Raw genomic sequence first — 27,104 nt, forward strand, 5'->3', positions numbered from 1 at the left:
GACCACTATAGTCTGTTTATTTTCTTTTGTCTTGCCTGCAGCCTTCCTGTTAGGAATAGTATTGTATTAGGTATAAGATGGCGTCTTTGTAAAACACTGTATAATTAGACCGTTTCTGTGTTTTTGTTCCTCATTATGGATGAAAAATATTTTTCATTTTCTAGCAGATGATGTCCCAATGGGTACACTTCTGAAATCTATATTACTAGTGTAGAACTAGGTACAATGGTATTTAATGTATCCAGATACATAAAACTAAAGCTGGTAGGTTTCCTAGTAGAGCATACTTATGTAGAGGTTTGTTAACACTTAATCGTAGGTATTACTAAGGACTTAAGGGATTACAGGCTGCATGGTTTATAGCAAGTGAGATCGATATTTATATATAGTTTTTATGAAGCTGATGGGGGTTCTGCAGGCCAGCCCGACTCTGTGTTAATTTCTTTAGTGTCTGCAGTATATTCTAAACACATTCGAAAAAGGCCATATTTAATCATCTATACATTATATATGTATTTCACAGTTTGTGAGATTTAAATTGTGTTGTGGGACTCTTCTGCTCCAGTGACAGCTAATACAGATGTTTATCGGAGACACCCAGAGTGCTTAGCAAATTTAACTGATGGTGTGTTCCAGCCACAAACATCTCGACTCTTGCTGCTGCTCAAACTAGGGTTTTTATGGGCTCAAAAATAAATGAGCTGCAAAAGATTCATGCAAGTGAAGGACTTATAACCACTTAAACATTTGGAACAATGAATGTGGAGTGTCTGCTATGGATTTTTCTTATTTTGTTGCATTTCTGTTTGCTCTTTTAAACTGAGTGCTTCTCCCAGTGTAAGTGGTAATTAATGAAGCTCATTTGGTAAGCTAATAAGGATTAACATGTGGTGTATGTTACAGTAAAGAGCCCCAGTCTTCTCAATGTTAATGATCCCCATTGCAGTGGGAGTGTTCATGTTATATTCTGGCTTAATTAGTTTGTTTACTTATACACCTTTTCTGCAGAATACATTTCTTCTGCTTAAAGGATACAATCTTGCTCGTTGTCATTTTATCAGGCCCTCAAACCTTTTTTGTAAATCCTATGTGAGATCCATTCAATCAGAAAAGCTTCCTACAAGATACATATGGTGAAATTGTATGTGCAGAGCAGTTGGATTTGGCTTGGGGCGAACTCTTGAAGCGGCTCTCAACAACCATTAATACGATCTTGACCAGAGCTGCAGCTCAAATGGAAATAAAAGACAGGCACTAAGTAAAGAAACAGGAATTCAGTCAATTGATGCTTCTGTTTTCTTTAGGAAGACATTTGTACTGCTGCAGCTATTAGTGGTTTCCCATATTAAGCTTCCAAAAATAGGTCCTATTTCACACATGCCCTAATAAGCCAGGTTCAGACAAGTGTCACGATTTCAGAATGCTCTTTAGGATACACGGAAAACCTTTTACAGTCCATTAAGTTAAGTCCGAGCTGGAACATAGTATAATCTTCCTTTACTGAGTTCTAACAAGAGCTTCCATGTACACGGTCCCCGCTTGCTTCCTCTTTAAAGTGTCCAAGGGATGGTTTGAACACGGAGATGCTGCCCTCCTGGGTGATTTCTCAAAGCCGTCCGTCTCTGGGCCTGTGAGGAGCAGTCTGTGAAGGGAGTACAGCAGCTTCAATAAACACAGCCTGACATCCAGAAAAGGATACGACACTCCCAGCCATATGTATAAATATAGATCTTTCTCAAGGACTATATTTATTTATCTTACCCTTGTCTTGGCAGCAAACAAACCTGTAGGGTAATTGGTATATGCATATATTTAATTCTCTTCATTAGATTCATGATGAGAGTGTTGGCTGCACCATGGTTGAAAACAGCACAAAAACAACAACAACCTACAAACCTTCTGAAATGCACTATGAAGCCCCACAGGGACTTCCGGAGACCTCATTCTAGCTACAAAACCCCTGGTAGAGTGACATATGACAGTGTTACTGAAGTATTCAGATTCTTTAACCTGACAAATTTGTTTTCTCCTTCTGGGGGAATTACAGGAATAGATGCAGCCTGTCAGACGGGCCCTAAAAAAAAGGTTACTTTGTTGTGGAAGGCAGAGCCATGCGGCGGAATGATGTGAGTCCGCGCCATCAGAGACAGGATGATACTTTCATACCAGCCTGAGCCCCGTCGTTTGGTGTGTTGGCTAACGAACCTCATCTGCGTTAATTACCGCATTGGCATTCCGTCTTTAATAACAAGTCAAGGTAAAGGGGTGTAACAAATGTGCCGCAGAGAACCTGACATCCAACGCAGTCCATTCCCTTTAATGAAAGGCAGAGCTCCTCAACACGAATTCCAGATTGAAGGCATGATTATGAATTTATATGAGTATTTAGGTGCCTGCAATTTTGGTGTCTGGAATTCTTTTGTTGTCTGCACATAATTGATTTATTAAGCCCTGATGCCTGTGGAAATGGCAGATGCGTTGTTAAGCATGCACCCTGAGGGAATGAAGTGGGCACAGTGATGTCATCCATAACTCTGGATGGGCAACTTGAGATTTGCAAAAACAAATATATATATATTACGTTGTTATTTGTATTTGCGTTTTGTTTTGTTCTGTTGTTCCACTGATGCTCTATTTCCATGGTTGGTGTAGTAGTTGTTGGTGTCCATTTGTCTTAATTTAGACCAGCCCACTGCTTTTTCCCTGGCTGACTTTTGTTTGACATGATGCGATTCCTTCGTTTCAAAGTCCCTGAAACGGCTTTTCTTCTCAGGTGTATTTCTTCTTTTTTTTTTTTTTGGGTGGTTAATCTCAATACCTTTCATGAAATCTTGCCCTGACAGCCCATTAAGAACCACTCAGAATAACATGCCATCATATTTTAAAATAATGTAAAAGAAATCGAATTTGCACTCTAATGTAAATCCATTCTTCTCTGGCACAGTTTGTTGATGATTGTATTCAAAAGCTATACCCTTTCCTACTGAGCATAAAATAGGAGCTTCATTTACCTCATGAATGGCCAATTGAAAAATATCAGCTAGGCGTTCTCTCCACTTCCCCCTAGACCCACATTTGAAGAGCAAGAGGTACATTTAACCTGAAGTACAATTGCTTTAAAAAAAAAATGAAGCTGGTTACACAGACAGCTGTTCAGATAGTTTGCCACTGGGATGCTGAGGCAAAATCATGAACCCATATAAAACCTGCAGAAGTAAAACCTTGCTTTGACTACTGGGATACAGAGATACACACGCAAAGCAGGTGAAAACAACCTGAACAAAAATTGTTCCAGCTCTTGATTTGCTATCAGCTGGTTTAGGTTCAGAACAACACCACCAATAATAGCATTCTAAAGTATAACTGTATTGTGTTTAGTGATTTCATTGTTGGTAATTGTCAAGTTGTGTCCAGAAACGATATAGAAATGTTCCTGCTACCAACCACGGCCAGTGTGAATAAATTAATCCACAGACATGAAACGAAATGTAAGAGAGCTTTCACAACTCGGTTCTTGTATACTTGCTGGTTTAAGCTTGGTGTTGAATCCCTCAGCTGTATCTGAATGATGAGCAAGGATCTGTGAAAAAATCGATGCTGGCTGCCGCTCAGCTCATTCAGATGTGACAGAATTTCCAAATGTTCCCCTCTGAAACAGCCCCGCACAAGCACTCAGCTACAATGAGCCAATTATGGGTATCAAACTTGTTAAAAGTCAACAGCATGTCTCTTGTTACTGCGAGAGGCTTCTTTATCTGCCTTATTAAGCAATTTGATTTTGGAAACGTCCTAGCTTGTTAAGGCCTTTTCCATGGGCTGTTTCGAACATCAATATTGGCAATGCAGGTGTGCACCCACCCACACATAATTCCTATATAATTTCCATTCACATCTTAAGTAATTAAATTGCGAAACCTAAATGAAGTCATTAAAGTTCTCATTTAAAAAGGTACAACAGTAAGACCTTCCAATTAATTTAAAACACCACCATCCATTTCGTGTTGATTTTACTTTAAAACTCTTTTCCTTTTTGTTCTTTTTAATTGTATAAGTAAAAGCAAATAATGTTGGTTGGAAAGAAAGCCAAGGGATTACAGTGTAATACGTTGGCTGGAAGACCAAAAAGAAGGGAAAACTAAAGTTACATTTATGAAGTGATACTCAGTGGGAACTACATAAGTGGTGTTCATCCAGTTAAGCATCAATGAGCAACAACTCGGATGAAGGTCCTCAGAAGAAGATGGCCGCCAAAGATCTTTTACATTATTCCAAAAGTGCCCCAACTAAATGTCCTCTTTCATGTCCTAAGTCAAGAGTCTATAGGACTTATATTTTGTATCTGTTTCCCTCTTTCATAAGTGAGGTATTTAGGGTGAAGGTTGCTGAGGTTGAATAAAAATAAACACAGCTGTGTTTATAGTTAGTCTTTATAGTTAGTTAATAAATTAATCTGTTATTTTCCCTTGTGCTGTTTCCTCTCCTGTTTCCACAAGGCTAAAACATTAAATTAACTGACCCCATAGAAAGCTCCCTAGAAAGCTATATACACAACTATATCCCCGGCATCCTGATAACTAGTACCCATCATATCATAAAGCATAGTAATCCACTGAGCCCGTCGCAGTCGTGGTAGAGGCTTCTGTCACCTTTCAAAGATGTTTAGCTTTACATACATTCAAAAGCACAGCTGAAAGCTTTGTAAATTGCCTTTATCTCTGACAGTTTTGACACTTATGGGTCCAGTGGGGATTGCGTTTTTGGCAAAAAATGTTTCCAGTGGCAGTCATTTAAAAAAAAAAATAATAATGAATAGAGGAAAATGGTTCAATAAATCTGCATTTCCATAGTTCTTCAGTAGGTCATTACTGACAACACATACCCTTCTGCAAATGGTGAGGATCTACAGGCAGACGTTCTGGAACCCCTATGAAGGATTTGCATTACAGTTGTTTATGAGAAATTATTCAGCTTAAAAAAAATATATCATGGCTTTTGTTGTTTTGTAAAATGTTTTGCAAGAGACTTCCAATGTTATGCTATTCTGATAGATAATCGTGTAGCAGCTAAAGGAGAGATATGTGATTTGATAGTATTGACTGTGAGCCAGGCTGCGTAACAAAGAGAAAACTAAAGTAACTCTTTAGGAAGGAAGACAAGAGATAATAATAATAATACAAAACAACATACTGCTTACATTATCCATATACAAAAACATGTTATTTGTAACATTTTTCTTAAATCAGTGGTAACCTATAAGAATATGTGTCTGTTTGTCTGCATTTTCATTTTGTTTTTTTGAGGAGGATTATGTAGTTTTGCCCAGGTGTGTATAAGAAACTGGAGCCAGCAATACTTGTTTTTCTCTCTCTGAGGTTAAAATGTATTTGATGCAATTTAAAATGAAAACAGGAAATTTGATTTATTTCCATTTCCAATGAGTCACATAAAAAACCTTTATAATTACAATCACCTGCAACGATTCCAGGATTCTCAGAATCTTTGATCAAAGCTAATAGTTGTTATTCTGGTGAAGATTACAAGCAATGTGAGCTGATGCATACCTATATTATCACACAACTAGGAAAATTAGTTCAGTTTCAACCTTCCAAGAATTACACAAAGCAAGAACAAACTAAGCTCCATTAATATTGTATTGCTGGTGCTTGGTATTAACTGTAATTATTACACACATTTATTTAAAAATAACTTTTTTGTAGTATAAGAGGGGGAAATCTCAAATTATTGAAACCAAAAAGCACTTCAAATGTAGTTAAACAGGAAAACATCCAAGGACACAACTTGCAGAAAAACAGATCAGATCAAGTTAATTATTTTTATAGGAGATTGAATGGATTTGCATTGAATGTCAATTGGTTTGTGAAGTGTCTGGAATCTGTATTTCTTATATAATCAGTACATTATCACAGGGGACACTATTAAACCATGTTCATATTTAAGCCTGTTTTATTTAGTTAATTGTGAAAAACAATAATATATGGTATATAAAGAAAATATGAGTATTAAGATGAAGATAAAGTAATTATTAAGAGGAATAATTATGAAATGCAACATTTAGATCAAAAATAAGCAAACTCTTGCCTATTGCCTACAATTGCTGGTATCATTTGGTATTTGCGATCTATTGATTTGTATCGTCTGTTAGGCACTGTTTAATTACATGACTAAACTGTTTTCTGAGTGATCATCCTAAAACGTTAGGTGATAAATGCAACCCCGGTTGTCTCAGAATGAGGATACTACCCATAGGCCACTATAATCTGTCACTCAAGCAGCCCTTACCTTACCACAACTCTGTCCATCTTTAAATCTGCTCCACACTTAATTTGTGCCAAGCCATACACTTACCTTAATGGAAGTATCTGACACAGGGTTAAAGTTCATGTTTTAAGATGAAGGCTATAAATTGGGCTTTAAAACACATGTGTAATATAATTATCATGCCATTCCACTTTTAAAATGAGTTGCAGTTTGCAGTTTATCCAAGACTTGGATAGAATTAATCTTCCTAGTAAGGAGGTGTTTGTAATTCCTCTCTGTGATATTTTTCTATCCGATCTGATTTGGTGACATGCACAGTCAGTAAGAGAAACATTACACAGGACCGTTATATGTTTAAATGTAACAGGACAACACTGTCCCTCTGAGAGTTATTTATTTTTTATGGTGGCAAGCAATGCAGGTGCTTTTGTCTATCATGCTGTCTCTCTCTGTCAGGTCATCTGTCCATCACCCAGAGCGAATGGAGATGGAGAAAGATAAATGGGCACAATTCAATTTTTAAAAAGTGCGTAATGCAGTTTTATCTGAGTAGCAGACAAATGGTTTGGAAAAAGAGAAAGAAGACAGATTATAGCAGCCTACTTCCTTATTGTCTTAGGTTCTGAAATGAGTCTGCTACTTAAAAAACATAATTGCATGAATGAAGTTGAGGAAACTACCCAGAGGCAACATTCACCAGCATCTAAATGAGCTCTCTGCCAAAGCTAAGACTCACATCCGGTCCACTACATTCAGATAAACAATCCAGATCTGTTATTTATGAGAAGAGGGGACAGACATATAATACATTTTTCATTAACAAGGTTCCTGTTCTTATTTAGTGGCACTAAAATTAGAAATGATGCCAAAAAAAATCATGAATGTAGTTAAAAACAAACAGACAACAAGAAAGTTTGATAAATGAAAGAATGAAAAACAAGCAAATTAAAGAAGCACACATTAAATGATTGACTTTAAGAACTAAACATATGGAAGTATACGGAGTATTCTTATTCTCTTGAAATGGAGCCTCATTTGATGTTGCCTTTCAAAAACAAAGCAAAAAAGTCTTAGCTTTTGCCCTTTAATTACAGGCTGTGGATTTTGTGCAAACTGACAAAGAATGCCAGAGGTCCTTGACTTTTCTTAAAATGCGTACCTACAATGGGCTCGGCATGGCAGTCTATTTAGAATTATCTGATTCGAAGGTTCAAATTAATAAAAAGAATGAAAGAAAGACATAACTGCTGGTCAATGACATTTCTAAAGCCTCAGTAAAGTTCAAGAGTTAGACCAAAGGACTGTATTTTAATGACTGTGTTACTCTGTGCAAAGCCTTAGGGATGAGTTTGACACTTGCCTGTGTTGCTATTCTCTTTTACCTTGGGCAATACTTTCTTCCTCTAACTCCCTGATACATAGTTTGCTAATCACCTCACATGATAGGTTACATTTTTGACAAAATTTAAGTCCTCAAAACCCTGGTCCAAGGCCCTGATTGCAGAATTACTTTAAGACGGAGAAAAGTATGCATTATATATAATATACACACGTCTGTTTGTTTTTCTCTGTGTAAATATTTTCCCTCCTAGTTAATTCTGGAAAATGTGGAGGTGTGTCATTACTGTGTCTTGCGTGTTTGGCAGAGATCTGTGTCTAATTAAGTGCAGCTTAGATTAACTAACTCATTGTTGCTGATTTTGCTGTTGTAAAAGCCACAGCTCCAAACCCCTCTCATACACAATTGAGAGAACTATTTATCTCCCAAGACAGTGAAGTGTGGGGAGGTGTTATTTGCTTCAGAATTTTTCACTACTACAGTAACATGTTGTACAAACTGTGGACATTTTCTGGAAGGGGAAAGCTGTAGGTCAATAAGCTTGTAGGCAACTGGGACACAAGACCAAGCCACTGCGAATATGGCTTGAATTAATAGGCTGAACTGTTTCCAGTTTGGTTAAACAGTTTCACAGGGTCCACAACATGTGCTAACTACGCTGTCAGAATTTCCGTCTTTCATAACAATACAAAATGTGGGCTATTGTGCTATGAATTACACTGTTTGTCACATCAAAGTAAAAAAATACAGAACTACATTCAAAATCTGTTTAGTTTGGTGACCTTTTCCAAGGGTTGTGTAGTTCAAAACATGTATCTGGTGTGTCCAAACTTTGCACAGCTAACGCCAACTGTTCTTCTCCTGTACTTCTCCTTCTCATGTACTGAAGTTGCATTTAACATGATGCTTACTGTGGAAACATCCTTTACTGTGGTCTGCAACATTTTATATAATGTACCTGAGTATTTTTCCTCACCGTGCGATTTTCACAATCATATTGATCACTCTTTGTTTTGATCTCTTTTTCTCCCCTCTGTTCAGAGCAAAGAAAAAGAACAAACCCTTGAACCTCAAGATTCACAACAGCGTGGGAAGCTGCGAGAACATCCCCTCCCAGCGATCCCCTCTTCTCTCGGAGCGGTCCCTGCGCTCTTTCTTTGTGGGGTATCCAACTTTCCTGCCCTCCACTCCCCCCGTTCACTCTGAAGCCACTTTCTCTGCAAGTAAGTTCTTACTTCCATATATATATATATATATATATATATATATAAATAGCATAAGCTAATCAACTAATAAACCTCTTGGACATATTTTCAAACTTAAAAATCTTAAAAGAAACATTTAATCAGCAGACACTCACTCTTGCATTTTTCACCCTAAAAACATGTCAAATCACAGTTTCATAGCTGTTTTTTTGTTTTGTTATAATAGTGTAGTGTCAGCTATGCACAGTGGGAAATATTTTATGAATGTGGCTCTATATGTGAAGAAGTTGAGAAAAAAGGACTGCATACTGAGAATTATGTTTTTTGACGCAACTTATGAAACGACTAATACTTAACAGTCAGGGTATCTTGTCCCTCAGTTCGTTCTCGGGAATGGCGTATTATGAAGTACGAGAGAGAGAGAGAGAGAGAGAGAGAGAGAGAGAGAGAGCGAGAGAGAGAAAAGAAACGCGTGTTGTCGCAATTTGCATTTCTAATAATTTCCCGTGGCAGCGTGCCACCGCATACAGCCTGTTAGTCTGGCATTACATTATTACTACACCACCAGAAACAATAAACGTCTCACTCTCACAAAATAGAGGCTGTGAGTGGCAGCTGATGTGAGAACACTGGGAATGACAATGGGGTTTAAAAAAAATAAAGATAAAATATGGTTGCTGATGTAACCTCAGCATGTCACTGAACCCAAAGTAATAGGCTGTAACTCACTCGCCGGTTTTTATCGGACTATCTGGATGCATGTGGTGATTCTAGTGCTGGATGCGTCCCCTGTTGTACGAAATTGACGCCAGGAAGCGGCCTCTGCAATTAATCTTTCGGAAGACAAGGAGGAGAGTTGCGCGTGTGTGTATGTGAGTGTGTTGATGATGACTCGGTTTAATGAAAGCTGCCAAGTTCTGAGAGCTTGAACACGTGAGAGAGCAGAGGACAAAGGACGAATTGAAAAGTTACGCCACTGACAAGTCAAATCTTATATCTAATGTCTAATTTGCTGATGCGTTTTATTCATTAACTCGGATTGATTAATGCCATTCCTTCTTTTGTGAATCATCGTCCCTACAATATAAATGTATCCCAACTGTAGCCTGGCATGCTTTCACATGCGGTAACTGAGTTGCGATTTGCATGATAACACATCCTACAATAACAGCTCAACACTACAAAATTCCTACCCATTTTTCTTAGAGAGCCGAAGACAGTGATTAATATTAATATCTATTGATAAAGAGTCCACCAGTTGCAGAATAATTTCATTCAACCGTGTAAGTACCCTTAATGGCATTACCAGACTGCTGGAGTTTTCTCTTGGGCACCAATCATATTTACAACTGCATTTACTAGCTCTGTTTGTCCCATCAAATCCTATAATTTGTCTCTGCTTGGACTGTTCACGGAAGGCATCAACACCCTTAATCCACTAAACCTTTTGGCCCAATAAGCCATCTTAAATGTCTGCCTGGAATTGAATCTGATTTGTATTGCCGTACCAACAGTGCCGTACCAAACTAGAACGTGATCGGCATGAACCAAAGGCACTGGATTCTGATTGACTTCACTCACAAATCCATTTGCAAAATGTTATTAATGTAGTTTTGCTCAATGATCGTGAATGGGGTGAAAATGGAAATGGGAGGGACGACTGTGCTTTTGCATTTGCAGGATGATTTCCAGGGTTGAATGTAAAAACGAAAATAATTATTGTGTAGAAAAACAGCAAACCAAAACTTGCTACATGTGTTTTCAGTATACGTCCAATTATTCCTTTTTTATGAAAGAGTTATTTTCAATAAAATGCTGACAATATTCTGTTTTCACTCAAATTAAGATACTTAAAAAATAAAATAAAATTGTAATATCGGCAAGCCACTCGAAAAACCTGCCGTGTTTAACCGCTAAAGTTGTACTAGTGTGCAACTTCAGCACAGAATCCTTTGACTGTAGTGAGAGACAGAACACTTTATATTTTTGCTTGGACATCTGGCATTATTTATTTATTTTACATTTTCAATGATGATTAAAGGAGATAGCCTGTGTAGTCTGAAATCGTCACTTTGCCTTAGGACAGAACAGCACCTGCTTTGTTCTGAGTGAAGCTGCCAGGTAAACCTACAAATCAGATGGCCTTTTGCACTTTTATAATTAAGACAACAGACTGCATTTTCAACCTAGTTGTACCTCAGGTTTATACTGTCAGATGTACTGTGTTGCGTTTCTTTTCTTTCCTATTCTTTTTACTTTTTACTTAAAAAAACAGCATTTACAGAAATACTTCAAGGTGTCAGGGTGACAGTTCAGAGACGATCAAAACAAATGAAACCAGGAGAAGTTGTGCAGGAGTGTGGTTGGTATGTGTTAGTGGTTGAAATGGATGTAATGCATTGATTATTTTTAAATGGCTGGATAGAAATGAAATTACAACACAGTTAACTTCCTTAAGTCAATAATGTTGATAGCAGCATTAAACAGCATTTTACTTACAGAGTTTGAGTACAAATGTTGGATTATATTACATCGTACAACTACTGTAATAAAATTATGTATTTTGTCTCAGAAAAAGGAAAGAAAAATGTTGTTTGAAACCCTCCCCCAAGAATTGATCAGAATCCAAATAAGGGCCAGCATATAGATCCCACACACAGATCCAAATCTCAAAGGTCTCGTTACTAATTACATGCTAAACATCACAATCCTGGAAGGGTTCTCTAACGCATGCTAATGAATCTTTCCACCTTTACCCCCCAGCTTCACTTTATAGGCTGAGATAGATGTCTTAACCTTCTCAAAATACCTATTGTTTTCAGAGAACAGCAGAAAAAAGTAAGGAATTACAAAGGATTTTTTTAGACATAATTATATTAAAAAAAAAATGTTTAAAGTCTTCTGGGAATGAATTACCCTCTAGGCAGTTTTTGAATTCAGCCCTTATTCAAACCTTTCATTTTATTTCCTGACCTTCATGGCAGCTGTTTTGTTGGAGACAGCTATATGAAGTTCATTTCACGAAAATGTATGCATCATACCTACACACTTTACTATTGAACATAAATACGATAACTGCCGGTATGTGAAGGCCAAAGCAGATTTAAGTTTATTTATGATCAAGAGCAGCAAGTCAGAAAATCAGTTTTCATGTTCTTAAAGTTCAAGGAGGTTTAATGTCTTATGTCAAAAATGACGAATTCTGCGAAATTGTTCATCTGAGTTTCAAACAGGTTAAGAACACTGCCTGTGGTTACCATAGGAACAACACTTAGCAGGCTCTCCTTTTTAAAATGGCCTAAGAAGTTATTTAGACAGTTACAAATACAGTATAATATTTAACCCTTTATAGCTTTTAACTGACTTTGGTGTTGAACTGCAGTTTTGTTCTGTCTGAGCTGCCATTTTTAAGACCAGCTACAAAATACCTTTGGATCAAGAGAGATGATAGCTGTGACATTTAAAGCCAGGTGTACATTCAGCAGGGTTTCTATGTAAAACCCTTAATTTAAGGTCACAAAAATAAACTTTTGTAAAGGTTTATAAGGAATTTGCACCTAATTTCCATGTCATTGTCAATGCATTGCATCAATAAAGTAGTGAAGTCTTTAATATATATTTAAATAATGAATTCAATCGTTTTATTTCAATGGCCACTGCTTTACGGGAGCAATGCTGTACCGGAACGATTGGATTCAAAGTCACAGATGGTTTTATGGTTGGATGTTCTTTTTTCTTTTGAATTTCAGCTTCAGGCTTTAATTGGGATTTCAGATTTGTGTTGATATTACTGGAAGTGTTGTGTGGCATTTCCGCCTGTCATTGTTCTCCTTGTTTCTGTCATTGTGGCTGTCTGGTGTTGGGTCAGCAATGCTAGGAAGGAAGCTATTAGCTGTGGATAACTGGTCAGGAAACTGGAAAATTAAGAAAAGAGAAGGAGAAGTCTGGTGCCTTAGTAGAGTCTCTTTGAATTCATTCTGATGTAATGATCATTCATTTGCAAGTTGTCATTATCTCTAGGGTAGGTGTCTGAAGGTCAAGTCATCGAATGAATTGTCAAAAATACCTTCATCCCAACGATTTCAGAGTTTAAGTTACAACTAATACATGTCCACTCCAATAAGATTGTGCACACATAGATTGCTACTCTTCTACTAAATAAAGTATACCTTAATTTGATAACATTTATTTTTATAGCAGCTTTCATACATAACACGCAGCTCAAAGTGCTTTAAATATATACATTATAAAAATAGAAATGATAACAACATTGTATTAAATGATAGACAATATAAAAAAAGAGAAAATAATGAATAGATAAAAACAAATACAATAAAACAAAACATACAATTAAACAACTCAAGTAGAACACTAAAATTAAAAACAACATTGTCAAGACAGAGCAAACCTATACAAGTATGTTGTCTGTCTAATTTCAGCTGGTATTTTGTTGCAAATATTTGGTGCATAGTAATAAATGCCTATTTCACTTTTGGTATTTAATTTTTGGAACATTTAGTAAGACCGCACTGGAAGATTTGAGTGTGCGATTTGGTACATTAAATGATAAGGAATTTGAAATATGTAGAGGTGCCATATCATTAAGAGCCTTAAAAAACAACAATAACACTTTAAAATCAATCCTGCAAGAAACAGGTAGCCAGTGTAAGGATGCTAATACAGGAGTAACATGTTCCTTTTTTTGTCTTTCCATTAAACATATGTCATATTAATGTCAATATGGCAATTAATGAGTTTAACACCTAAATAATATTCCGAATATTTATCCTGAATTATGATATTGCAATGCAGTGCAGAAAGGTGAAAGATTACAGGATTCCTGCCACTAATTAACACAACCCTTGTTACATTTCTAATTTCTGGGGTGCCACAGCATTTTTGACAAAACTCACATGAGAATAGTCAAATTAATAAACTGTATACATCAGGGTATGCACAGATTTCTCATTGAAGGTCAGTTTTGCTTTAAACTGTAATGCAGTGAGCATGCAGGAGGGGAGAGACTTGACAAAGTTGGGAAAGGCTCATCTACAGCAAGAAATCCTGCCATTTTTAAGGCACTATGTTATTTCAGTAACAGTCAAATTTGAAATCTGCATCAACGTTTCTGTCATCTGGGTTATTTTATTTTAAGTTTTGAAAGGGAAACCAATTATGTCATTATTCCATAACCAATATGTCGCCATGGTTGTCATTTTTGTAGTGTTCTTACATATTACATCCACTATCAGTCACAGCATCCAGGAATGCAAAGATGTGACAGCTGACATTTTGCAGGCTGTGTCAGGAGTTTCTTTTTCTTGCTTGAAGGCAGGATTGTTGGTCATACATTATTTTCCAGAAGAAGGACATGTTATCCCTGCTAGTCTGGCCTTCCATTTGTGAACATCTCTGCGTCGTCTGAGCTTCATGTCTCTGGATAATAAGTTTGCTGGTTAGGATGCAGTGCTAGTTGATCTGCGTAGGCATTACCGTAGTAACCATTTTGATATGCAACAAATTGTGCATTCATTTCTGCACAGCAGCAAAACATACAAGCCATCGTTTGTGTTATAATATCAAGCAGCATAATATGCAGCTGTGTTTGTGTCTTCCTTTAAAAACCTTTTACTCTCAGGCTGCAGGGAAGTGGACACATCTCCCTGTCTTTCATATTGAAATGGAGACTGGAGAAACACAGTACCCACACCAGGTTGCATGTTTGCATACCTAACTGGGTTTGGGCACCATCAAGGAGATAGCAAATGCTGATTTCTTTGTTTCACATAAGAGGCTGCGTGGGACTGGTAGAATTCTTTCTATTGCCATAGAAACTCGGTGAACTGGAAGATTGGGATTATATTGTTTTTTATGTGTGAAGACATTGTCATAATAATAATAATAATAATAACAATAATAATAATATACATGCAAATATAAATAAATAAACCCAACACAAGCTGCTCTATCACCTGTTTTGCGAGAATGTGTTTAAAAATGTCTGGAGTAAAACACATCTGATTATTTCTCGACATGTCCCAAGGGCAGGGGATGTGTGCTCTCTGAGAGGACTGCTGCTCAACAGTAGTGCTCGCCGAGAGATAATCACAATGCACCTTCATCTAAAATTCAAAATACTACCTCTCTAATGAACACCAGAGGCCTGAGTCACTAGTTCTATTAGCGAGCAAACTAAGTACCTTAACAAGGCTTGAATTTGTATGTTTTTCTGTCAACATGAAAGCATTTCTAATTTCTTTCAGTCCCCCTTCTTGCTTAATTAAAACAATTAACAGTAAGTCATGCTATCCCTTTCGAGAGTATCGCTTCTTTGATTTGCTCTACAGTGTGGTGAAACATTGGAAAGGAGCAATTCAATTAAACGTTTCCCGCCCGGTTCGTATCCAGTTTCTCTCAAACCCAGTTTCTGACAGTAGATTACGGGAGATTATTTACATTTGAAAACTTCACAGAATCAGTTTAGACACAGATACGTGGATAGTGTCTGTATGGATAATTTTCAGCTATAATCTTGAATATCTTAAAAAACGAAAGACATACACTATCTGTCAAAAGTTTTAGAACACCCCCATTTGTCCAGTTGTCCATTGAATAACCTGAAATGTTACAAAGGTAAGCGGTAAACTGACAGAGGTTAAAAAAATGTTTAGGTTACCAAAAACTGAAAATATATGAAATAATGTACATATACAGTGAGGGAAAAAAGTATTTGATCCCCTGCTGATTTTGTACGTTTGCCCACTGACAAAGAAATGATCAGTCTATAATTTTAATGGTAGGTGTATTTTAACAGTGAGAGACAGAATAACAACAAAAAAATCCAGAAAAACACATTTAAAAAAAGTTATAAATTGATTTGCATGTTAATGAGGGAAATAAGTATTTGACCCCCTATCAATCAGCAAGATTTCGACTTAGTACTTGGTGGCAAAACCCTTTTTGGCAATCACAGAGGTCAGACGTTTCTTGTAGTTGGCCACCAGGTTTGCACACATCTCAGGAGGGATTTTGTCCCACTCCTCTTTGCAGATCCTCTCCAAGTCATTAAGGTTTTGAGGCTGACGTTTGGCAACTCGAACCTTCAGCTCCCTCCACAGACTTTCTATGGGATTAAGGTCTGGAGACTGGCTAGGCCACTCCAGGACCTTAATGTGCTTCTTCTTGAGCCACTCCTTTGTTGCCTTGGCTGTGTGTTTTGGGTCATTGTCATGCTGGAATACCCATCCACGACCCATTTTCAATGCCCTGGCTGAGGGAAGGAGGTTCTCACCCAAGATTTGACGGTACATGGCCCCGTCCATCGTCCCTTTGATGCGGTGCAGTTTTCCTGTCCCCTTAGCAGAAAAACACCCCCAAAGCATAATGTTTCCACCTGCATGTTTGACGGTGGGGATGGTGTTCTTGGGGTCATTCCTCCTCCTCCAAACACGGCGAGTTGAGTTGATGCCAAAGAGCTCGATTTTGGTCTCATCTGACCACAACACTTTCACCCAGTTCTCCTCTGAATCATTCAGATGTTCATTGGCAAACTTCAGACGGGCCTGTACATGTGCTTTCTTGAGCAGGGGGACCTTGCAGGCGCTGCAGGATTTCAGTCCTTCATGGCGTAGTGTGTTACCAATTGTTTTCTTGGTGACTATGGTCCCAGCTGCCTTGAGATCATTAAACAAGATCCTCCCGTGTAGTTCTGGGCTGATTCCTCACCGTTCTCATGATCATTGAAACTCCACAAGGTGAGATCTTGCATGGAGCCCCAGACTGAGGGAGACTGACAGTTATTTTGTGTTTCTTCCATTTGCGAATAATTGCACCAACTGTTGTCACCTTCTCACCAAGCTGCTTGGCGATGGTCTTGTAGCCCATTCCAGCCTTGTGTAGGTCTACAATGTTGTCCCTGACATCCTTGGACAGCTCTTTGGTCTTTACCATGGTGGAGAGTTTGGAATCTGATTGATTGATTGCTTCTGTGGACAGGTGTCTTTTATATAGGTAACGAGCTGAGATTAGGAGCGCTCCCTTTAAGAGAGTGCTCCTAATCTCAGCTCATTACCTGTATAAAAGACACCTGGGAGCCAGAAATCTTGCTGATTGATAGGGGGTCAAATACTTATTTCCCTCATTAACATGCAAATCAATTTATAACTTTTTTGAAATGCGTATTTCTGGATTTTTTTGTTGTTATTCTGTCTCTCACTGTTAAAATACACCTACCATTAAAATGATAGACTGATCATTTCTTTGTCAGTGGGCAAACGTACAAAATCAGCAGGGGATCAAATACTTTTTTCCCTCACTGTATACTGTGTTACTACACCCTCTTAAGCATTATTTGGCAGTGTTACGTGCAGCTGCTGTGCAGAGAAGTGACACTGTATTCCTATAATGCGCACATCATTTGAAAGCTTATTCTCTTGGCTACCAGCACATTTCATTCTCAAACACATCCGATTTACAGTTTCCATGTCGCCCACCGTCATTCAGAGCCCGGGGGGGTTCTAAGACTTTTGACCAGTAGTGTATATACGAATTACCTGATAAATTATTAGAATATATATACAAAAATGGCAGTAGAAGTAATTTATATCAGAGCTACATGGAATAAAGCACTTTAAATTAAGCACTGTATCTGCTGTTTAATAATCTTTCTGTGCCAAATATGATTATATTATATTATGAATATATTTTATGTAACGCATGGTGTTCAGGCTGTATTGTATCATTCTTTCCTAAACAATTATTGAACCTCTGAGAGCTTTACTTTCCTCACCTCTGGAGTACAACAGGGAGAAGATAATAGTTATGATGATGAATTCGGGGTGTCACTGTATATATATTTGTGAGTGTTTCTGAATGTGCATTTGAAGTGCATGCAATGAGAGCGCAGCCAGAGCTTTTTCAAAGGCATGGATATGGCTCTGCATAAACAGGGAGTCAGTTCCCATTAGAGCTCAGCTGTTAGAAATCTTGATTTACAAATCTGGTCACCACCTACACTAAGAAAGGGCCATTATAAAGTTTATTTATTTATTTATTTTGTACTGAAACCATCTGTGGTCTAATGGCTCTGATGACCTTGATGAAGGAGGCTATGAAGGCCAGAGTTCACACATCCCACACTAGAGTAACAAAGCTTTAAAAATCACTGACCTACACCCCTGCATTATTGCCCATTTAGAATTAACTAAACAGCAGATTATAATTATTAGGCCTGGGTTCATTCTAGGGTTTTGATAACTGTATTAACTGGTAAGTAAATAACTGAAGTATTCTGGTGAGAATTATTAATGCAAACATAAATTTATCCTTGCAGTAATTTGGGGGGAAGATACACTGATGCTGTCAATGTTTTTGTAGGGTTTCTGTTCTTTCTGAGTTAAACCTATCTGATTAACATCTTTTAAGTGGCAATCTCCCGATATAGTCGTTTTTTCCATTTTTCTTTTTAACAGCGTTCCTGAGAGTTCTACCAAGTGTAATGGAAAGTGTGCTCTTCTTAAATAGGCACACATCATTCATATTAATGGGATTTTATTGTCACTCGTTTTTTTTCTCTCTCTCTATTGTGCTTCGAGTTTCGGGATTGTTTGAATGTGACTGAAATCATTGTAGAGACGCTGCAATATTCTTGCCAAGTGGCATTCACCATTAGTCATTTTTCCCCCAAGGCAGTAGTATTCAAGTATTCCAGAGCAGACCTGAGCTAGTGCTTTTATTTAAAAATAAAGGATGCAGTTCTGAAAACAGTCTTTTTAATTGATTACTACAATGTCAATGGCGCTATTATGGGTGACTAAAACAATAATGTCGTTGAGTGAATCCTACTGAAATGATAATCTTATCACTTTAATTTTGTTATCTGCCTTCGGAGATGGAGCAATTTTGCAATTACTGAGTTTAAAGTCAATGTTGCCAGGACATTTACTGAGATAAATATTGTAATACTTTATATTAAGACAATTTCTTGTGGATCAATGTAATCTTTTTGTGTTTGTCCATATTTACATGCTCTTATGGTCAGATTCCCATACAATGCTAACAGCATCTCTCATTCCTACATAATTATTTTCTGAATCTCTCTCTCTCTCTCTCTCTCTCTCTCCTTTTTTTTCTTGCAGACACACTCTCAGTGCCTCGATGGTCTCCTCAGATCCCCCGCAGAGATCTGGGAAATTCAATAAAACACAGGTAACGTTCCCACCAGATGAGAACGCATCTCAGGCAAAATGTCAGCCTAATTAAATGGTTGAGTTCGGGGTTATCCTCGTTGCTCTTTTAGTGACAGTTTAGTGACATTGCTTGCCCTGACAGTTAGTGGTGTCAGGGATTCAGATGACTATGATAGACACAAACGCTTGGCAGTTATATGCTGTTCCACTCATGTGCTGTTCTTTGTCAGATTTGCCTCTTGGTGGATTGCCAATTAATATCCAATAGAGAAGAGAGAAACATCTCTTTCTGTCTTCATGCTAGGAATCCTGTCCAGACACTTGTTGATTGAGGCAGACCTGATCCCTCAGTTGCTGTCCGTTACTGATAAGCATGTGTGTTTCCCATTAAAGTATAACACTTGTGCTCGTTGGGATTTCAGCGAACAGTTAAGGCACCCTCTTGAGAACAGGGTTGACAAGGGGGAATTATTGATAAAGGAGATAAGGTTCCTTATTGAGCAGATCTTGTTTATTTATTTGTAATATGTTGTACTGATACGATACGTTGTCTTGTATATAAACAGTAGTCTCTACTTTGGTAAGTAAAAAAAACACATGCCAAGGAAAATAAAATAGCCCCTTCTGTGACCTTCTGCAATCACAGAACAAATGTATTATTTAATACATTTAATATATTATACATTACAAGTAAATATTGATACTCTACACTGTTGTGACAACAATCTTGACATTGTCTAAAGGGTTATATATTCTGTATTTGGTCATACATTTATAAAGTATAAAGTACATTTTTTTGTTTCTTGGATTTTATCGATATTTCTCTTCATTCTTTCCAAAAGTCACACCCGGGTGAAGTCTACTGGGCAGAGCAACACCCAGTTTCATTGGTCATTTTATTGTTTTGCTTGGGCAGGATAATAACTTCACCACAACCCTCTGTTAAATGTTTTTGGGACCATGGCCAGTTTTGCTTGACTCGGACTAATGGAGCTGAACAGTAACGTCATATGGAGTGGCCCTCATTATAGGACTGAAACTGATCAGATTTGTTTATAATGGAAATTGTGCTGAAAAGAAACAGAGCAGTAGCAAGAAAAACAAAACAAAGAAATTAATGCAAAGGCAGTTGAAAATGTGGTCTGCTTCACTTTATGTTTGTCATGTCTGTTGTTTAAATATAATTTCCCAGCAGGACAAGACTGTATTAAATTGTGTTATAGTTGGGATGAGGTGAAATGGAGGGTCTAATGAAGATACCTTCATACTGTCAAACAACATTAGTCACACTCTATTACCTGCTGACCTTTAATAGGGTTTCGGTGACTGATGGTAAATATAATGGGGTTTATGCTGTCACTCACTCTAAAGCTGAGGCACTGAATTGTTTTTATAGTTGAGCACAGTTTATATATGTGCTTGGCAGCGTGCAAGTGGTTTCGAAAAAACTCCCAGAATTATTTTGTTAATTTCTTGGCCCGTACAAACACATTTCCTTTTTTTGTTTTTTGTTTTGTGGTTATTGTTAAGATGTGCATCTATTGCTTTGAAGTAAGACTTTGTAAGTCTTTTTATAGAGGGCCATGCAATTAAAATTCAGATACAGTATACCTTGCTGGCTTTTTAAAAAGGGTATCTAGTAAAAGTGATCTGAACTCTGATAAATACATTTATATAGCCTATTTTTTACATTCTACTCTTCTGGATCATAAGAATTTTAGAGACCTAATGCTTGCTCAGGTGAGCAGACAAAGTGGAGATCTTTATCTTGACTTTTTTCCCCTGACCTTTTAGATAAGAATTTATTTATTTATTATTTAACCACTAGTTTTGAATCAGGTGAGAATTCTATTTAATGCTTCATAAAATCTTGAAATGTGTTTGAAATAACTTAAGCCACACAGCAGTGTTTTCTTAAGAGTTTTATTTCCTTCCACCGCTGTCAGTGAAAATAGTTTGCGGACATGTTCTTGGTTTTCTTTTCATGTGAGACAGACATGGATAATTACATTCAACATAATTTGATATATTTGACACCCTGTGCGATTATTTCAAGTGATTTGTATTTCGGAATCAATTTGTTTCTTTTTGTTTCCTCTCTTTGCAGATTTTCCACCAAATACTGGATGTCCCAGACATGCACTGTATGTGGAAAAGGAATGTTGTTCGGTCTGAAATGTAAAAACTGCAAGTATGTCCTTTGCTTCCTCGAAAGTTGTGCTAAGAGACCGGTAATGTTTTTTGAATGCCGACATGTTCCGGCATTGAGGTTCCAGAAGTGTTCAACGAAACTGACTGCTGCACTAAATGTCTACTCTTAACTCTGTGTTAAGTCACAGTGAACACAAAATGTGTGAAATTGAACTGACCTAAAGTTAGCTCAAGAATTGAGCACATTTTAGAGTTGGTAGAACTTACAGGATATCATTAATTTGCCTCCTGATGAATAAAAATGCACATTGATCTTCATAGTGGCTTTGTCGGGTCAAGTAAAGATGAAGGCTCCCTTTCTTCCTTTCCCATAGGCCATTATTGAGTGCCCTTGTCTGTCATTTTAAGATGAAGCCAAGCATGCACAGTCTGTCATTCCCTCACCTTTCCCTCCCAGCTCTGCTCATGTTCAGATAGTAGTTGAAGAAAGCCATTCATTCGCATCACCTGCATGAACAATGTGTTGACATGCAATGATGTGGAATCAAACTAGGTGGCAATAAATGTGCCTGGGATTATATATTCTTGGGTACAGAGGTGAGACCCGTGTTGGGATCGTGTTCCCATTTTCTCGGCTGTCTTTATACTCATGTTAGATGATGCATAACAAGGTCTTACAGGCTGGCAAACTCAGTGTCTTCTTCGTTTGACAAGAGTGGCAAAAGGGGATGGGATTGTTCAGCTGGGTCCTGGAGGTTTACAATCCAGCAAAGTTTATGAGTCTCTTAAAAAAAAAAACATAATTGTCTTCAGTGCAATAGAAGAGTCATAGTCCAGGTTCAGTTCAGGTATGAGTATGTAAGAGTTCAGTTAGAATACAAATCTGAAGATCTCGTGGTGGTACAGACCAGAGTTGAAGTGTTCTACCTGCATGCATGGCGCTTTGTTCCTTAGTTCTTACTTCCTTCACATGCTTTTATGGTTTAAGGTTTGTTGCTTCTGATTTCAAAAGGAAACATACAATTGTAGTCTGTGCAGACCCACTTCCACATATACTTTGTATCACTTATATGGATGTTTAAGTGGTTTGAGACTGTGAAAGAAGAGTCTTAAAACAAATACGCATTATGGGACAAATTGTTATTAATAAGCACAGTGATTCGTTTTTATCTTTTCCGCAACTGAAAACAAAACAAATTAAATTGGGCATTCAAAAAAGATGAATGTGCCCTATTTTAATAAAGCACGAGTAAGATTGTTCTGCAGTCAAATTATTATAATTATTATAACTGGTTTCTGTGGTCCTCTAGGGTTTATAAATATTGCTCTCTTGCTAATCGCGCTCTGAAAACAGTGTAAACATTTACTTTTACAAACAAGCATTACTGTATGACTGCTGTATTTCATTCTGAACTTTCAAGGAAAAAAAAAAGCTGATATTACCGCACTTGTTTATTTAGCTGCCAATGAAAAAACTGTGTGTAATCTCTGCCTATTTTGGACAATCTTATAATCTGGTTGAAGGTTTACTCACACTTTCAAACAACTTGTGCATGTTTGTGCTTCATATTGGAGTGTGCAAATACAAGGGTATACTGTCAGCATCAATATCTTTCAGATTATTACATTTCAAAGCTGCGTGTTGTTATCTGAGTTCTTTGTTCTCGTTAGTCTTTTCTCGATTGTTGTGTCACCTTTGTATTCATTGTGAGAATGAGAAATCCGTCATGCAGAGACATATCTGTTAGCTGTATCTTTACCATGCTTTCACTTAACTTAAATAACTCTTAAGTAAAATGGTTATAAATACTGTGCTGTTATCATAACAAAACAATGTAAACCTCTATCTCGGTTTTTCTGTGTAACAGTTTTTTTTCAAAGCTTAGTTGATTAATTTTATTAATGGAGTCAAGAGTATATTTTGTTTATTGTTTTTCAGGTTGAAGTGCCACAATAAATGCACCAAAGAAGCTCCACCCTGTCATTTGCTTATTATTCATCGTGGAGGTAGGGGGTTGACCAACCTTACAACCATGGCTGATTGTAACTAAAGCTTTAGGTTAAAAACTAATACATCCATGAACCATTTACCATCCTTTTTTACTCCACTTAGGACAATTACATTTACTGAAGTGATAACAGATAATATCTACATTTTGAGTGTCTGACAGAACTGAAACCTTAAACTCTGCCCTTCTCTAAAACAAATTATAATCTCCTAATCAAAATCAGTTACAATCAACCCTAACTTGTTCATTACTTAGTAGACGGATATCTCTGAATTGTCGGAGACCAAAGATGAAAGGAATACAGTGCTTGTCATTGGGACTAATTGGTCTTGCTTTGTGACCCCAGTGGGCTCAGCCTGTTCCTAGCTTTGCAAGTATGAAGCTTTAAAGACAGGTCTCTCACTGGGGAAACTACCTCAGCATGACCTGAATTTTAACTACCAGTAAGTACCAGCATTTGTATCATCTTACAATGCCCACATAGAAGTAATTCACCGAGGGAGTCATGTGTATGCGCGGACAGGAGGAATGTGTGTGCGTCAATAATCGAGATGTTTTTATCACCTGATGAAGAATAGGCTTGCTAAGTGTAGTGGGAAAAATCTGTGTCTTTCCATCTACAACACAATGGGGTACATTTGATTGAACATAATCCCCTTTGTTGTGAATTTCTAAATGTTGAAGCAACTAAAACAAATAACCCTATCAGTGGGGGACTGCTATGTTGTGCCAAAAGTGCACGACAGAGACTGTAGAGTAGATGGCAACAATAATTATTTCAAATTGTACTCGAGACACACCTGCATTTCTCAACTGCCTGGTCTTCAGAAACTCGAAGAACACTTTCAAGCCATAATGCTGCGCTTGGACCGCTGTGTGTTGTGGGTTTACAGAACTGTATTGTTTGTCATTTGGACTTTTAAAATACATTTTACCTCCTACTGCAGCTTTGTTCAAAGTTTCGATTCCATGTAACTCATGCTGAATGTCAAATAAATTCCAAATGCCATGCTAAATGTCAATTTTATTTTCCTTATTTCTTCTGACAATTTTCTAATTGTGAGAATACATTCATCTTTGAGTTTTACTGTCTGCTCAAGCATGTTCCTGGACAACATTAAGTAAAGATAATGCATAATGTTCTGGTAAATGCTAGGTCATACCTGTGGCATGATATTCATATTTACTTTACTGGAAATGGTGCAGTCTTTATGTCTTGTGAAATGCTTTCTTTAATCCTTTCTCTTTCGTTTGACTTAAAAGATCACCAAGGAACAAACCAAGGTAATTGAATTAATTAAAAGTGATTGCTTTTGTACACTATACAACAGTATCACAATTAAAATTACAAATTGCCATTGAACATTAATCAAATATCTTTTAAAATTCATAAGACTTTGATTTGTATTTAACATATAGTAATACAAAATGAACATCCTTAAATGTCTTCTTGGTTGAATTGCATATATGGAAGCCGATATCGCATTAATAATAATGCCCTGTTACTGCTGTGTTGCATTTGGCAGAGGAAAGAACAAGAAACATTCTGTCTGCTTATCTGTTTCCCTATTTTAGCTCGTCTTGTTCGGACTGAATCTGTGCCATGTGACATTAACAACCCCCTCAGGAGACCGCCTAGGTATTCAGACCTACATGTCAGCCAAACGCTCCCAAAAACCAACAAAATCAATAAGGTAAGTGTTTTCATACCACTAAGGCTATGAGCTATGGCACTCTTTGTCAGCAACACTGATAATTGTGTCCCAAAAGGATTAGGATAATCAGTAGTCTGTAGGGGACCCATAAACACTTACAAAAAATGTGTGAATTGCACTAAAAAGAGCACATTGCTTGTGCTCCTGGGTATTTGTTTGTGTTGAGTAAAGACAAACTACAACAAAGCTTTAAGAATTAAGCAAATTGCCAGACTTAACTTGTTTAAACTTAAACTTAACTTTTTTATGGTTTGTAAATCTGCATACACCAGACAACGACACTTGTGTGGTCAGAGAAAGGCCAGAGAACTGGGAACAGTGTGCGCATTACTATCACTCCTTCTTGCCCTGAGAGGAGTGTGTTACACAGTCAACATACTGACCTGACTGAAGCTGCCACACTTACCGTCCACACTAATTGAACCCTATTGATCTCAGATTCATGCTGACATCACTTACATTTATTTGACAGCCTTTAACACCATCCTTTGTGAAACAACACATTCATGACTGTGTAATTTTAGAGAATTTAAAATCATATCTTCGTGGCCATGATTTACGGAGGGCATAGAAAAGTGGGGCGTTCCCTTAAGGAATAAAATACATTATATCGTGTACCACAAGTATATTTAGTAAATGTTATGAAAGACTTGGAAATATGCAGTCAATATATGAAATAAAAAATGTTTGTATTCCCGAATACTGTCAATTCAGGATTAAAATGTTTGCGTTTAGTTTTAATGTTAGTATGCTCATATAGAACCTAGCTGCTTAGCAAATTCTTGGAACACAGTTTTTAACTCCAGAGATGTCTCAAAGTGTCTCAAAGTGAGTGGGGGGTGAGCACAGTAGGGGTTCCCAACATAACATCGAAATAAATGGACGTTAATGAAAAAGAGGCTGCAAATGCCCCTCCATCCCCCAGCAGACACTCTGAAGGAGGCCACCCCCAAGCCTTGACTGAAATGACTCTTTAACGGTCCTTCCTCAAGAGAGATTTGCCATTAAACTCCCCGCAGTTTGTGTGTCACAGTGAAAAAGACAAGAGCAGAAGGCAAAAAAGGAAGCTGCAGTAATGAAGCCAAGTTGACTACAGAGAGAGACTAGGAGTGTAAACTAACAAAGGGGCCTTTGAATGAGAGAGCTGTTTTTTCCCCTTCTGACGCTCCTTAGAAAATAATTACGGAATATGGAGGGACTGTTGTTCAACTGCATTTGCAGAGATAATGTTGTAAAAAGCTTTAAAAGGGAATATATTACCTGAATCTAGCAGGGTTCATAGGATCTAATAAATTGGAGGCTTGTAAACAAAATACATTGGATGAGTCACAAGGAAGAGGGCACACTTGGAAGCTAGTCCGAGCTCGAATACTGCCGAGCAAATTAGTTTTTTTTTTTTTAATGGTTTTCAAGCTCATATTAAAAATCTGAATACAAATCTTCACAAAAGACAGAAAAATATAGGGTGCAGTCTTATGAATCAGAGTTGTTTGTCTGGTAATTTCATTTTGCGTTCATGTACGGCAGCTGCACTGAAGTATACGTATAATTATTCTGAGAAATATATATTTTTTAATACACAGAAATATGTGCTCAGCAACACCTTGCTTGGTGAAAGTAAATTAAATTTGTCTGGGAAGAAACTCTCCTTCTTCCCAGTAGCTGAAGAGATGCACGGAGTTCCGAAACCTAAAGATGGAAGTGTTTTTGATATACTTTTATTTATATAATTATTTAATCTTCATTTTTTTTTTTGCAGGATCACATTCCTGTTCCGTATCAGCCAGATTCCAGCAGTAATCCCTCTTCAACAACCTCCTCCACCCCATCATCACCAGCACCCCCTCTTCCTCCCAGTGCCACCCCCCCATCACCACTGCACCCGTCCCCACAGTGCACCCGGCAACAGAAACAGTTCAACTTAACAAGTACGTTGTCGGGGAGACCTTGAATACCTATGAGCAATTTACATAACAGATCATGTGACTTTAACATTATATTGTGTGTGTGAGAGAGAGAGGGCAAATAAGACTGCAGCAGTATTGTTTAGTTCCCTGTGTAATGAAAAGTGAGGAACATATTCCTGACAGTACATTTGTTTTAGATTTTTAGGGCGAGGAATCAATTATTAAAATTGGCGTAAAAAAACAGTTATCTATGAAAAAAAACGATCTGTCCTGTCGTTGAGATAAAAAAATATTCTAGAACTCCATTATGTT

At 37.4% G+C, this 27,104-nt stretch overlaps 1 protein-coding gene across 2 annotated transcripts in view; it reads left to right on the forward strand.

Moving 5' to 3' along the window:
• The window catches only part of ksr2 (kinase suppressor of ras 2), a 78,483-nt gene that overhangs the window by 24,558 nt on the left and 26,821 nt on the right, over positions 1-27,104 (forward strand). For both annotated transcript variants that reach the window (XM_066689415.1, XM_066689414.1), the window contains exons 6-12: positions 8,660-8,841; positions 18,960-19,029; positions 21,118-21,201; positions 23,101-23,168; positions 24,434-24,454; positions 24,746-24,864; positions 26,645-26,813. In XM_066689415.1, the coding sequence (XP_066545512.1) occupies positions 8,660-8,841; positions 18,960-19,029; positions 21,118-21,201; positions 23,101-23,168; positions 24,434-24,454; positions 24,746-24,864; positions 26,645-26,813 (713 nt within the window). The remainder of the gene's footprint in view (positions 1-8,659; positions 8,842-18,959; positions 19,030-21,117; positions 21,202-23,100; positions 23,169-24,433; positions 24,455-24,745; positions 24,865-26,644; positions 26,814-27,104) is intronic.

The sequence above is a fragment of the Amia ocellicauda genome, chromosome 17 (assembly GCF_036373705.1).
Source record: "Amia ocellicauda isolate fAmiCal2 chromosome 17, fAmiCal2.hap1, whole genome shotgun sequence".
Classification (NCBI taxonomy): Eukaryota; Metazoa; Chordata; class Actinopteri; order Amiiformes; family Amiidae; genus Amia; species Amia ocellicauda.